At 53.0% G+C, this 13,361-nt stretch overlaps 1 protein-coding gene and 1 pseudogene across 1 annotated transcript; one reads left to right on the top strand and one right to left on the bottom strand.

The window, feature by feature from the left end:
- Positions 1–2,316: 2,316 nt before the first annotated feature.
- On the top strand, positions 2,317–4,425 carry LOC112115595 (annotated as a pseudogene).
- A 4,856-nt stretch (positions 4,426–9,281) lies between these two features.
- LOC112115600 (HLA class II histocompatibility antigen, DR alpha chain-like) lies at positions 9,282–13,147 on the bottom strand. Its single transcript, XM_026646178.1, has 3 exons — positions 12,898–13,147; positions 9,567–9,848; positions 9,282–9,436 (listed from the first exon to the last, which is right to left on the bottom strand). Exons 1-3 carry the CDS (start codon positions 13,145–13,147, stop codon positions 9,282–9,284), a joined length of 687 nt encoding a protein of 228 aa, XP_026501963.1.
- Between the last annotated feature and the right edge of the window lie 214 nt (positions 13,148–13,361).

Here is a 13,361-nt window from a genome sequence, read left to right as displayed (position 1 = left end):
TGTTATTTTTCAGTTACCCCATTATAAAACCATTGACTCGTTTAGAGTAATATCAGATTTATACAGTATAAGTGATACTAGAATCAGGCTTTCTGAAATTATTAAATACCTGGAGGGGTTCACATAAACTTTGATCACCTTTTTAAAGGGAAAACATTACCCCCCACAGGCCGGCCTTGCAGGGGGCCACGGATCTGCACGTGGGTTTGTTCCTGGCCCGTATTTTCATGGGGGGTGAAGGAAAACAGAGCAGCAGAAAAAGCCCGGGGTGGAGCAAAGCGCCCGAGCAGGGCGAGGCCAGGGGGAGTATTGGGGGGAGCCGAGGGAACGGGACACCAAAAATAACAACCCCCAAAAGCAGCAAAATTCTAGCTGATATATTACAACACAACTTCCAAAATTACTTACAAACATTACACCGGCCGCCGGCTCAGCACTGGGGGCGCCCGCTGCCTGTCAGACCCTGAAAAGCCAAGACAGTCGCCCCATGAAATGTGTCCTACAGCCCCGAGAAAATCAATTGGATCCTCCCCGCCCCCAGCTGCAGACAGGCAGCGTCGCACCGGAGCACGTGGGCTTGTTTGGGATTCAAACGCTGCAGCAGGGCCCAGACCCCTGTGTGTCTCCACGCCTTAAATAATAGAATTAATTTAAAATAAAACAATAAAACCAGCGTCCTTCTCTTCGCTCCTTGGCTTCTTCCATGGCGGGAGGTTGGTGAAGGCTTTTAAAATACACCCAGAGCAACAATCCCTTGCAAACAGCTGGGGCGGGGGGTGGGATCTGAGCCCTGGGGAGATGTTAATTAACAGGGCTTGTTCATTATTTTAACTGATACGGCAGGGAAGGGAGAGAGCATGGAGAGAGAACCCAGCAGTCCTGGCTCCTGCCCCCCCCTCCGCTCCAACCCACCAGCCCCCACTCCGCACCCAGAGCTGGGGAGAGAACTCAGGAGTCCTGGCTGCCAGTCCCCCCCCGCTCCCATCACACTCACCTCCTGCGTCTCCCTGCTAGGGTAACCAGACAGCAAGTGTGAATAATCAGGACAGGGGTGGGGGGTAATAGGAGCCTATATAAGAAAAAGCCCCAAAAATCAGGACTGTCCCTATAAAATCAGGACATCTGGTCACCCTACTCCCCACCAGCCGTGAAGTCGCAGTGCACCTTGAAGGAGTCCCGGGAGCAGCCCTCATTGGGGTCAATCCAGTACTCGCCTGGTGGGGGGGGACATGTCAGTGCACAAAGAATCCTCTTCGTTTCAAACAACGCAGTTCCCTTAAAGTACCCAGCCTCAGGCCTCCATCCAGACACACCTGTCAGATATGATGATGATTACTGAAAATCTTATCTCATCATATAAAAGAAAAGGTTCCTCCAATCCCAAAGGATCAGCCACACACCCAGGTTCAATTATAACTTAGATCTTACCCAAAATACAGGCTTATAGCCAATTCTTATTAACTAAGCTAAAATTTATTAAAAAAGAAAAGAGAGAGAGTGTTGGTTAAAAGATCAATATACATACAGACTTGAATTCAATTCTTGAGGTTCAGATACATAGCAGAGGTGAGCTTGTAGTTGCCAAAGTCCTTTTAGAAATAGTCCATAGGTTATAGTCCAATGTCCATATTCAGGGTGGCTCCAGTCAATGACTGGGGATCTCAATCCTTATGGCTCAAGGTTTCCCCCTCTTGAAACCCAAAGCAGATCTGAGATGAAGTAGGATCGTGTCCCAGGGTTCTTATACATTTCCAGCAGCCTTTCGGCCTGAGAAAACAATAGGCTTAACTCTCCTTCTCCCAAACATCCTGGCAATTAGCACAGGGTAATCTATCCATTAAACAGTTCACATACAGATTACCACAACCTTCAAAGAGACATAGAGACAATAATACTATTTCACTCAAGTATCATCATAAATGTTAATGTTCCTTTTTTGATCTTTGAATTAAAGTTATAGCAAGTTATAGACAAGACTCATTTGCTTACATCACAAGACCTGAGCAAACATCTACCCTATGGGCAAAACATATGGAAAGAAGAGGATCCATTTATACAGAGGGCTGAAGGGGGACTCCCATAGTGCATTAATTAACACTTAACAAATGCATCAAATTTAAATACATTACAGAGATAAGAGCCTGTAATGACAGATGTTACTTCATGAGAAGCTCCAGAGAAAGAAGACCCAGAGGGAGTAATGGGAGGGGGGATCCTAGGGAGGCCAAAGGGGCTGGTAGAGGGAGCGGACAGAACAAGGGTAGAGGCAGAGTCGCTGAAGTGTTGACCCAGTCTTCTGCCTCTCCCCTGTGGGAGATGGCAAAGTGTACCCAGATATGGATTTCAACCCCCTTCCATGTAGAGATTATATAAGACTGACTAAAGAGCAAGTGAGAGAAGAAATTGCTGTTAAAAATTCAATCTCTCGCCTAATGAATGAGGTGGACTCTCAAAACAGCATAAACAATAACAGCAAAACTTCAGAATCATCTGCAGACTTGGGAACCTGAAGAACCTAACATGAGCGTGGCAAGCGACATGACATTTTCTGTTTGGGTTTCCTTCTGTGAGATTTACAATGAGTGTGTTTACGACTTGTCACTCCCAGTGTCAAATGACAAGAAAGGAAGGGTGCTCTGTCTTGCTCAAGACATCAGAGGCTGCTCTGATGTAAAAGATCTGCAGTGGATTCAGATTTCTGATTCAAAAGAAGCTTTTAAACTTCTGCAGCTCGGGTTGAAGCACTAGAGTATTGCTTGCACCAAACTGAATCCTTACTCCAGTAGAAGTCGCAGCAAATTCACTGTTCAAATGTTAAAGCCTGAAGATTCTGAAGCACCTGATGTAACACGAGTCAGTGACTTGGCGCTCTGTGATCTTGCTGGCTCAGAAAGATGTACTAAGACGCACAATGAAGGTGATAGATTGAAAGAGAGTGGAAATATTAACACTTCTCTACTGATTCTAGGCAAATGCATCAATGCACTCAAGAACAGTCAACAGTCAAAGCTGCAGCTGCATATACCGTTTCGGGAAACTCACTTCCTTCAAGGCTTTTTCAGTGGAAAAGGGAAGCTGTATATCATGGTAAACATCAGCCAGTGTACCGCTGCATATGGTGAAACGCTCAGTGTGCTAAAGTTCTCAGCAATTGCCCCAAAATTTGTGTTCTAGACTCTTCTAATGCTCCCCAAGAGCAGCCATTTGTCCAGAAGTCTGCAAGAGACGTGTCTCTCATAAATAATGCTGACACTAAAATGCAGGTAGCAAGGAAAAGAGCCCCTGTACTTTGGGACAGGAACCTGGAAGATGTGATAGAAGATAATGATCATTTAACTGTGGATAACAATGACACACACGAAGAGCATGATATGGCAAAAGGGATGTCAAATGAGGAGGAGGAAAAGAAAGTAATTATTGGAAAAGAAGAGTATCTGAGACTACTAACTATAAGAGAAGACTTGAAAAGCAAGCTGGTCAACGAGAGAAAAGATAAGTTACTCTTGGAATTAAAAATTCATGAAGAAGTCACACAAGAATTTACTCAGTATTTTGCTCAACGGGAAACAGATTTCAAGCAATGCCTGTCTCATGATCGAGAGTTGCTGGAAGAAGCTTCTGAACAATGCTTGGAAATCTACAAGGATTTGGTAAATGAATGTGCCAAAAACCTGGATGAAGAACAGGAGATAAAGAATTCCCACTGCAACGAAAGAGCTGGAATGCTGGAAGGAGGCAATAATGTAGCTCCTGAAAACTGTATTGCTCTTGAGGGCATTATTAATTCTCTGCAAGATGATGTCACTGATGTTAAGAAGCAGGCAGGAGGAGCTCACAGGTATATTGGATCCCTAGAAGACCCACAGGAAGCTATTGTTAGCTTGAACAAAAACTGGGGAAAGTTACTGTTGAGATAACTAAAACCAAAGAGAGCTGACACAGAGAACTGAAGAGCTTGAAATGCAGGTGATTAAATTAAATGAATCTGGTCTACAACTTGAAGAAGCTACTGAGAAAATGACGACACAGAATAAATGAATTCAAGAGCTAAGGCACATTGTGGAGCAACAAGAGGATGTTACAAGTAGACTACAGGACTTAATATCCCATTTAGAAACTACAGTAAAAGACTACGACAACCCTGGAACTACTATTGAAAGACAAATGGCAAAGGAGACCAGCAATGGAACAATAGAAGGCACTCAGCCTAGTGAAAGTGTGAAGCATGTATTGGATGTAGGAAGAAAACGCTGGTTTGAAAGTAAGTCTACCCACGAGGAAGAGCCACCTACAAAGGAAGGTACTGTTTCTACCACAGCCGAACAGGGAGCCTTCAGAAAAAATCTCATTCCAGTGCCAGAACCAGAGCAAAAACTCGCAATTCGTAAATTTTATCGTCTGAGGAGAAGAAAGTCTGCAACATGAAATGCTACGTGGAAGTAACTGTTTATTTTCACTGTCTTGTGTGTTGCCTCTAAATTCTTAACATAAAATAAAATAAAATAACTGCTTTTAGAAAAAACAATCTCCCCTGTGGGTGGAGACACTGATCACTATCACTGCAGGGGGAACAATAGAATGGAATGCCCAGAAGAATGAATGAATGACTTGAGGACAATTTCCTGAAGGGATCCTTACCCCTGCAGAGCTTTTCTAGCTCCGACACTTACATTTCCACGTAGGGTGGTTTGCCGACAGAAATAAAAATCTGCACCTCTTCCATGTGCTTTTGGACCAATGGGAAAAAAACAGGTACAATTCAAGTGACTTTTAAAATTGCCTCTGAAACTGAGTTGACAAAATAAATGAACAACCAGAACATATACTTCGCAAGTGAAAAACGATACATGGAGTTCTTTGCAAAGAAATTGTACGTTTTCTTATCGGAAAAGCCACCAGCTGTCTGGAAAGGAAGAGTAGCTTGAATTACTTGCCTCAGTGAAATTAAATCCCCAAACAGAGAATTGCTGGGCCTGTGATGCTGATGACAGAGGCTTGCTCACCTGTGGCTCCCCCTCCCCGCACTGTGGAGGCACCAGGCAGGTCTGAGTCTGCAAGCAGGCACCTGCCTCAGGTGCAGCTCCCATTAGCCGCGGGGGTCAATGGGCTGGGGGGAGGGGGAAGGCAAAGGGGGAGATTGTAGGGAGCAGGGGGGAGGGGAGCTGTCTCTGGACGCACAAAGGGGGGGCTCTCCAGAGAGGGGTGACGGGGCACAGGGGCCAGTGGTTTCTCGGGGGTGGGGGCAGAGGGTTGTGGGTCTCTCCCTGTGGGGTGAGGGCGGGGAGTGATGGACGGAGCTAGCTGCAGCCCGGGTCTGCTCTGCGGTGGGGTGGGATTGCTATAGCCTCCCAGGAAGCCCGCTCTGTACTGTGTATTTAATGCCAGCCCCAGGGTGCCCATCACCGCTCCTGCTTCCCCTGCCTCCATCTGTCTGTGGCCCCGCCCATCTCTCTGCCCCCACAACCCCCCGGCTGTGTCTGTCTCTGTCTGTGTCTGTCTGACAGTGACAGACTCCTGCTGTTCGCCCTGCCCTGCGGCTCCCTCCCCAGCCCTCCTGTGGGGGCGGAGCCAGGCAGCTCTGACCCCGCCCCCCACTGCTCCCATTGGCCATGGTTCCTGACCAATGGGCTGGAAGCCGGGTCAGCGCAGGGTGGGTGGAGCCGCCCCCATGGGAAAATGTCTCTGGCCCGCAGACCTCAACGTGTTTACCAGGGACACATTGCCAACCCGTGGGGGTGGGGGCTAGGAGTGGGGAGGGGAAGGGGGCAGGGGGCAGGCAGCAGGGTAAGTAACCGAGCCGGGAAGGGTGACGACGCACTGACTGAGGGACACACCAGGGGGAGAGATGGGAGGGTAGTGGGGGGGGGGGGAGATGGAGGGAGCAAAAGGCAAATGGAATTAAAGCCGCTGGAGATCAATGGACGAGAAGCGGGAGAGCGAAGAACCACACAAGCAGAGATGCCGAACAAGAGGCTGCGCACCAGAGCGCCCTGGAATTGAGACCGATAGAGGCTGATAAGGAAACCGAGGCCCAGAAGCTCGCCATGGAGGAGAAGGAAGGAGAGAGGAAGCATGACCTGGACTTGCTAGAGAGGCAGAACCAGCACCCCACAGACACACCAGGGGGTCTCACCATTCCAAAAATCCACCAATGGGAGCGGTTGTGTCCTGCCTACAGCAAGACAGGGACATGGCTGAATATTTCATCCCCTCTGAGCGGCTGTGTGTGCTCCATGCGATCTCTGAAGACCAAACGATGCCCACGTTGGTTGCAAAGGTGTCTGGGAAACTCTGGACAGATTCAATAAAATGCCTATTGGTGATGCTGCAAATTATGGTAAAGTCAAGGGAATGGTTTCAAAACACTTTCACACTTGAAGCATCTAGAGTAAAATTCAGAAGCCTAAAGCGAGGGGCTGGAATGAGAAATGTGGCCTGTGGCAGCAGATGAGAGATGTGATGGAGAACGGGGTACGGGGGAAGGTGTTACAAGCTCTGCAGAAATGGGTGATCCTGTTGCTCAGGGGCATTTCCTGAGTGTGTGTGATGATGATGTAAAACAGTGTTTGTGGGATAAAAAGGTGAAAACTGTCGCTGAACTGGCTACTCCAGCTGATCAGTTTGAACAATCCCAAGCGTCTATTAGGAATAAATCACAGGCAGAGGGGCTACGTTTGGTAACTTGTTTTTGTTTTGTCTAACACCAGCGTGTGAAAATCATAACGGGGGGCAGGAAGCTGTGCATATTCCTCTCCACACTGCGGGAGGGGGTGAATTTCACGAGCTTGCGCTGTACCGATCTCTGTGCAGCGCAGGGCGGTGTAATTTTGGGTTTACCCTCGGGGGAGGGGGGTGCACTTGAGTACTGGGCAGTTCCCTAGCTGAGCCTTCCCATGCAGAGCTGATCTCAGCATATGTGTGAAGCTGCAGCTGGGTGTGTCCCTACCTGTGTGTGCTGGTAACGTGCAGTCTGAAGCCTGGGGGGGAGGGGGCTGGCAGGCTGCAGAGCAGTATGGAGTAAAGGGAACCCAGGCTGGTGAGTCAGGGGGCTCAGTGTTGCCCCAGTTCCAAGTGGCACCATGGGGGGGGGGGTCCCCGCCCAGGACGGGGCAGGGGAGGGGTGTGAGGAAGCACTGGGTTGGGGGCTCCGTGTCATGTTTGGGGTCGGGGGGGTGTGACGAAGTGGGACTGTTCTTAATGTTTCCTCTGAATACTGTAGGGGTGCCTCAGTTTCCCCTATGCATTTCTTAAGTCTCTAGGGGGTGAGATTGTTGCAGAGCAAAGGGCCAGTGCACATAAATGGCTGACACTCTGTCTCCTGGCAACTAATGGCCGGGGCCCTTCCCCCCGTAAAGAGATAGCTAAAGGTGCTGGAGAACAAAGAGATCAGGTAACCTCCTGGCCCGGGAAAGGAAAAAGCCCAGAGGAGGAGGGGCTGGAAGGGGAGTCAGTTTGAAGCTGGCTGGGGACTAGCAGTGAGTGCAGACGTGGGTGTCTGGCTCGCTGCCCCCCCAAAATGGACCCGGCTGAGGGGTCCTGTTCTCTGTACCTACAAGCTCTGTTTTAGACCATGTTCCTGTCATCTAATAAACCTCTGTTTTACTGGCTGGCTCAGAGTCACGTCTGACTGCGAAGTGGGGGTGCAGGACCCTCTGGCTTCCCCAGGACCCCGCCTGGGTGGACTCACTGTGGGAAGCGCACGGAGGGGCAGGGGATGCTGAATGCTCCAAGGTCAGACCCAGGAAGGTGAAGCCGTGTGAGCTTCTTGCCCTGGAGACAGTCTGCTCACAGAGAGGAGACTTCACCAGAGACCTGACTTGCTTCTTAGGGAGCAGTTCCAGAGCATCGCCCGGGGACTCCGTGACAGGAGATCTGCCTTTTGTATCACAGTGTCTCTCTGCAGCCACTCACCCTGCAGGGTTCAGTCCCGGGGGAGCCTGGCCCATGAACCCTGCCCTGCTCCTGGGCTCCCGGCCATGGGACGATCTCAAAGTGCTCCATGGACCATCCTTCATCCCCAGAGCTCCCACCACCACCGCAGAAGGAGACTGGCCATATTTCACACAAGGGGAAACTGAGGCACATGATGTGTCACAACTTGCAGCAAGTCAGTGTCACCAATGGGAACCCCAGAATCCTGATTCCCAGTTCTCCCCCACTCGCCCCCACTCCCGACCCAGAGCTGGAACAGAACCCAGGAGTCCTGGCTCCTTCCTTAGCCCTCATACCAAACTCCCTTAACTCCCTGTATAACTCGATGCCCGTGGACAGACGGGGGCTGGGCTGGGATAACACAGGCTGCCGCGGGCACGGCACAGACTGACTAGATTTTAAATCATGATCAAAACCTCAGAAACATCCCAAAAACCCACTTTATTGCTGTTAGCAAATCTGCAGAGTGAGATCGGGGGTGGCCGGGCTGTGGACACACACGGGGCACAGGGCGGGGGCTATACAGGGACTGGGCCCGTCCCACACAGACCCCGCGCTGGGCGCTGGGCTCAGCAGGGCTGGACCCCGGGGGAGCTGCACACGGGTGCAATGGGGCCTTTAGCTGGGCGCTGGAGCTGCCCCACTGCCAGCCATGGGCCCGATCCCGCCCCACAGGGACCCCATTGACCTGGAATGGCCGAATCTGTCCCAAAGCCTGCTGGGTAATGGCTGGAGGGGCTTTACCTGGGGTGACTGACAGCAGCCTCTGACCAACAGGGGCCGGGCTCGGGGCCCAATCCAGCGCACACCGGAGTCAAGAGAAACCTTCTCCATGATGGCAATGGGGTTTGGATCAACCCCATGGGCCCTGCTGCTCCCTGACGAGGAGCGACCCCCATTCCCAGTCCCATGGGGCAGTAGCCCTCTCCCGGGATAGGTACCCCCCTCCCAAGCCCAGCAGGGTGTGTATGAGGGAAGTCCAATGGGCCGGCTCCCCAGTAAATCTCCAGCGGGTTGGCTCGTCGTGGTTACAGGGCCAGGGGACTCCCGCCTGGGTACAGCAGCTGGCACCGACAGGCACGGAGCAGGGACGCTGGGGACAGCACGGGGAGGGGGCATGCGAGTGCGTCCCACGAAGGCACCTGGGGGATTCAGCGGCCCCGTCTCCTCCCCGCGTTTATCTGAAAGGCAAAGAGGGTCAGTTACCAGGAGCCCTGGGCCCGACGCGAGGCTGGCAGGGATCGGGGCCATTCCCCAGCACCCCCCGTGAGTCTCTCATTCAAACAGGGGGTGCTGGGTGGGCCCAGGGGCTGCGGGTGCAGCGGTTGCCCTCCCCGGGCAGTGGCTACTCACAAGGGGCCCCGCGGGTTGCGGGCGGCGTTCATCTTCATGCCCTTGATGATGAGGATGGTGCCCACGATGATGCCGATGATGCCCACAGCCAGGCCCAGGGCGCACACCAGGGTCTCTGTGGTCTCGAGGACAGGGGTGGGCACCTGGACTTCTGGAGAGAGGGACAGAACATGGAGTGAGGGGGGCTGTTCCCACCCTTCCTTCTCAGAGCTGGGATACAACCCAGGCGTCCTGGCTCCCAGCCCTGGGCCCAGCAGGGTCCCTGCGCGCACCGGCCTCACCCCAGTGCTTCGTGAAGGGCTCGGGCAGCCCCCAGTGCTCCACCCGGCAGTCGTAGAAGTTGCCCGGGCTGGGGAGGAAGGGCAGGTAGGAGAACTTGCGGAAGGAGTTGTCCTGGTGCGGGTAGAAGTCTGTCTCGGAGATGCCCTCGGTCACCTCCTGCCCGTTCTTCAGCCACGTGAGGCGTAACACCGGTGGGGAAAACTTGTCCATGAAGCAGATCAGGACGTTGGGCTCGCCCAGCTCCACGGAGTCTTCGGGGAACACGGTCACCTCAGGGGGCACTGGGGAGACAGGGGTTAGTGGGTCCCATTGCCCGACCCCTGAGCCAGCCAGACCCTGCCCTGGGGCCAGATTAGAGCCAGCACCCCCTAGAGGGGACAGGCCCCGTGTCCCATTCCCTGCCCCCCTGAGCCAGCCAGTCCCTGGTGCTCACGCTCCAGCTCAGGGTCTCTCCCCAGGGCTGTGGGGGCGTCACCGGGACAGTCCCAGCTCCCTGCACTGACGGCTCATGAGGCACCAGGGGCAGGGGAGAGAATCTCTCAGGGGCAGGGCCTGGCGCTGGGCAGGGGCAACGAACAGCCCTCAGCAAAGGAGCTGCTCTGGGCCACCAGCCTGGAGGGTGTGAACTGCCCGGGCCCCCTGCCCTGCAGAGCCCTGGCCCCGGCTGACTGGCTCCCCAGAGCCGTCCAGGGGCTGGAAGGGGAGCTGGGAAGGGGCTCTCAATCTCTGGGGGGGTCTGGTATCAGCCCGGGTGGGTGTGTGAGCAGGGGAAGGTGGGGGAGAGATGGGATGGGTCTCTGCTCAGGAAGGTGGGGAGAGGGATCCAGGGAAGCGGGAGAAGGCTCAGGTCCTTGGCGGGGAAGTTGCGGGGAGGGATCAGGCCCCTGGCGGGGTCAAGGAAGGTGGGGGAGGTGTCAGGTCACGGGCGGGGAAGGTGGGGGAGGGGTCAGGTCCCTGGCGGGGAAGGTGGGGGAGGGACCAGGCCCCTGGCAGGGAAGGGACACTGGATGTAAGAGACCAGTGTGATTGCTCAGAGCTCCAGTATGAAACTGGAGAACAGCCTGTTGAGAGTCTTTGGGTTAAGTTTAGAGGCGAGAGCAACAAGGGTGATGTTGTGATGGGCGTCTGCTATAGACCACCAGACCAGGAGGATGAGGTAGACGAGGCTTTCTTCAGACAACTAACCGAAGTTTCCAGATCACAGGCCCTGGTTCTCATGGGGGACTTCAATCACCCAATATCTGCTGGGAGAGCAATACAGCAGTGCACAGACAATCCAGGAAGTTTTTGGAGAGGGTTGGGGACAACTTCCTGGTGCAAGTGTTGGAAGAACCGAGTAGGGGCCATGCTCCTCTTGACCTGCTGCTCACAAACAGGGAAGATTTGGTAGAGGAAGTAGAAGTGGGTGGCAACCTGGGCAGCAGTGACCATGAGATGGTCGAGTTCAGGATCCTGACAGAAGGAAGAAAGGAGAGCAGCAGAATACGGACCCTGGACTTCAGAAAAGCAGACTTTGACTCCCTCAGGGAACTGATGGGCAGGATCCCCTGGGAGGCTAATATGAGGGGGAAAGGAGTCCAGGAGACCTGGCGGTTTTTAAAGAAGCCTTATTGAGGGCACAGGAACAAACCATCCCAATGTGTAGAAAGAATAGCAAATATGGCCGGCAACCAGCTTGGCTTAACAGAGAAATCTTCGGTGAGCTTAAACTCAAAAAGGAAGCTTACAAGACGTGGAAACTTGGACAGATGACTAGGGAGTATAAAAATATTGCTAGAGCATGCAGCGGTGTAATCAGGAAGGTCAAGACACAATTGGAGTTGCAGCTAGCAAGGGATGTGAAGGGAAACAAGAAGGGTTTCTACAGGTATGTTAGCAACAAGAAGAAGGTCAGGGAAAGTGTGGGACCCTTACTGAATGGGGGAGGCAACCTAGTGACAGATGATGTGGAAAAAGCTGAAGTACACAATGCTTTTTTTGCCTCGGTCTTCACAGACAAGGTCAGCTCCCAGACTGCTGCACTGGGCAGCACAGTATGGGGAGGAGGTGAGCAGCCCTCAGTGGTCAAAAACCAGGTTAAGGACTATTTAGAAAAGCTGGACATGCACAAGTCCATGGGTCCAGATCTAATGCATCCAAGGATGCTGAGGGAATTGGCTGAGGGAGTTGCAGAGCCATTGGCCATTATCTTTGAAAACTTGTAGCGATCGGGGGAGGTCCCGGACGATTGGAAAAAGGCAAATATAGTGTCCATATTTTTAAAAGGGAAGAAAGAGAACCCGGGGAATTACAGACCAGACAGCCTCACTTCAGTCCCTGGAAAAATCATGGAGCAGGTCCTCAAGAAATCCATTGTGAAGCACTTGGAGGAGAGGAAAGTGATCAGGAACAGTCAACATGGATTCACCAAGAGCAAGTCATGCCTGACCAACCTGATTGCCTTCTGTGATGAGATAACTGGCTCTGTGGATATGGGGAAAGTGGTGGACGTGATATATCTTGACTTTAGCAAAGCTTTTGATACGGTCTCTCATAATATTCTTGCCAGCAAGTTAAAGAAGTATGGGCTGAATGACTGGACTATAAGGTGGATAGAAAGCTGGCTAGATTGTTGGGCTCAATGGGTAGTGATCAATGGCTACATGTCTAGTTGGCAGCCGGTATCGAGCCGAGTGCCCCAGAGGTTGGTCCTGAGGCCGTTTTTTTTCAACATCTTTATTAATGATCTGGAGGATGGCGTGGATTGCACCCTCAGCAAGTTCACAGATGACACTAAGCTGGGAGGAGTGGTAGATACGCTGGAGGGTAGGGATAGGATACAGAGGGATCTAGACAAATTGGAGGATTGGGCCAAAAGAAATCTGATGAGGTTCAACAAGGACAAGTGCAGAGTCCTGCACTTAGGACGGAAGAATCCCATGCACCGCTACAGACTAGGGACCGAATGGCTAGATAGCAGTTCTGCAGAAAAGGACCTAGGGGTTACAGTGGACGAGAAGCTGGATATGAGTCAACAGTATGCCCTTGTTGCCAAGAAGGCTAACGGCATTTTGGGCTGTATAAGTAGGATCACTGCCAGCAGATCGAGGGATGTGATCATTCCCCTCTATTCGGCACTGGCGAGGGCACATCTGGAGTACTGTGTCCAGTTTTGGGCCCCCCCACTACAAAAGGGATGTGAACAAATTGGAGAGAGTCCAGCTTTGAGCAGGGGGTTGGACTCAATACCTCCTGAGGTCTCTCCCAACCCTGATATTCTATGATTCTATGAAGGTTGGAGGACGGGTCAGGCCCCTGGCGGGAAAGGTGCCCCCACCCCACGTACCGTACCGTTCCGGGCTCGTGTGCGGTTGGACCTCTGGATCATGATCTCCATGTTCTTCTTCAGCACGGCGATGTTGCCCAGGGCGCCCTGCGCCTCTAAGCTGGTGAACTTGCCGAAGTCAGGCAGGCGCCAGACGGTCTCCTTCCTCTCCAGGTCCACGTGGAAGATCTCATCCTGGTCGAACTCAAACATGAACTCCCCGGCCTCCCGCTGGGTCGGGTCCGTGCGCTGGTAGAAGGCCACCTGGGAGAGCATGTTCTCCGCTGCGGGGAGACGGGGCATCAGCACCACCACCGGCCACCCGGGGAGCTGATCCCCACCCCAGGGAGGGGGTCTCAGCGCTTCCTCCAGCAGTGCAGCCCCCCAGCTCCCGGGCTGTGACTTTCGCACTAGGACTCGCTGGTGTCGGGGGGGGGGGGGGCCGGGGGGCCCGGGCCCCCCCCCCCCCCCCCCCCGCATCACAGTGGGG

This window comes from Terrapene carolina, unplaced genomic scaffold (assembly GCF_002925995.2).
Source record: "Terrapene carolina triunguis isolate 2854851 unplaced genomic scaffold, T_m_triunguis-2.0 Scaffold34311, whole genome shotgun sequence".
In the NCBI taxonomy this organism is placed as follows: domain Eukaryota; kingdom Metazoa; phylum Chordata; order Testudines; family Emydidae; genus Terrapene; species Terrapene triunguis.
Note: the sequence above shows the minus strand (reverse complement) of the source record. Positions and strands in the feature narration are given on the sequence as shown.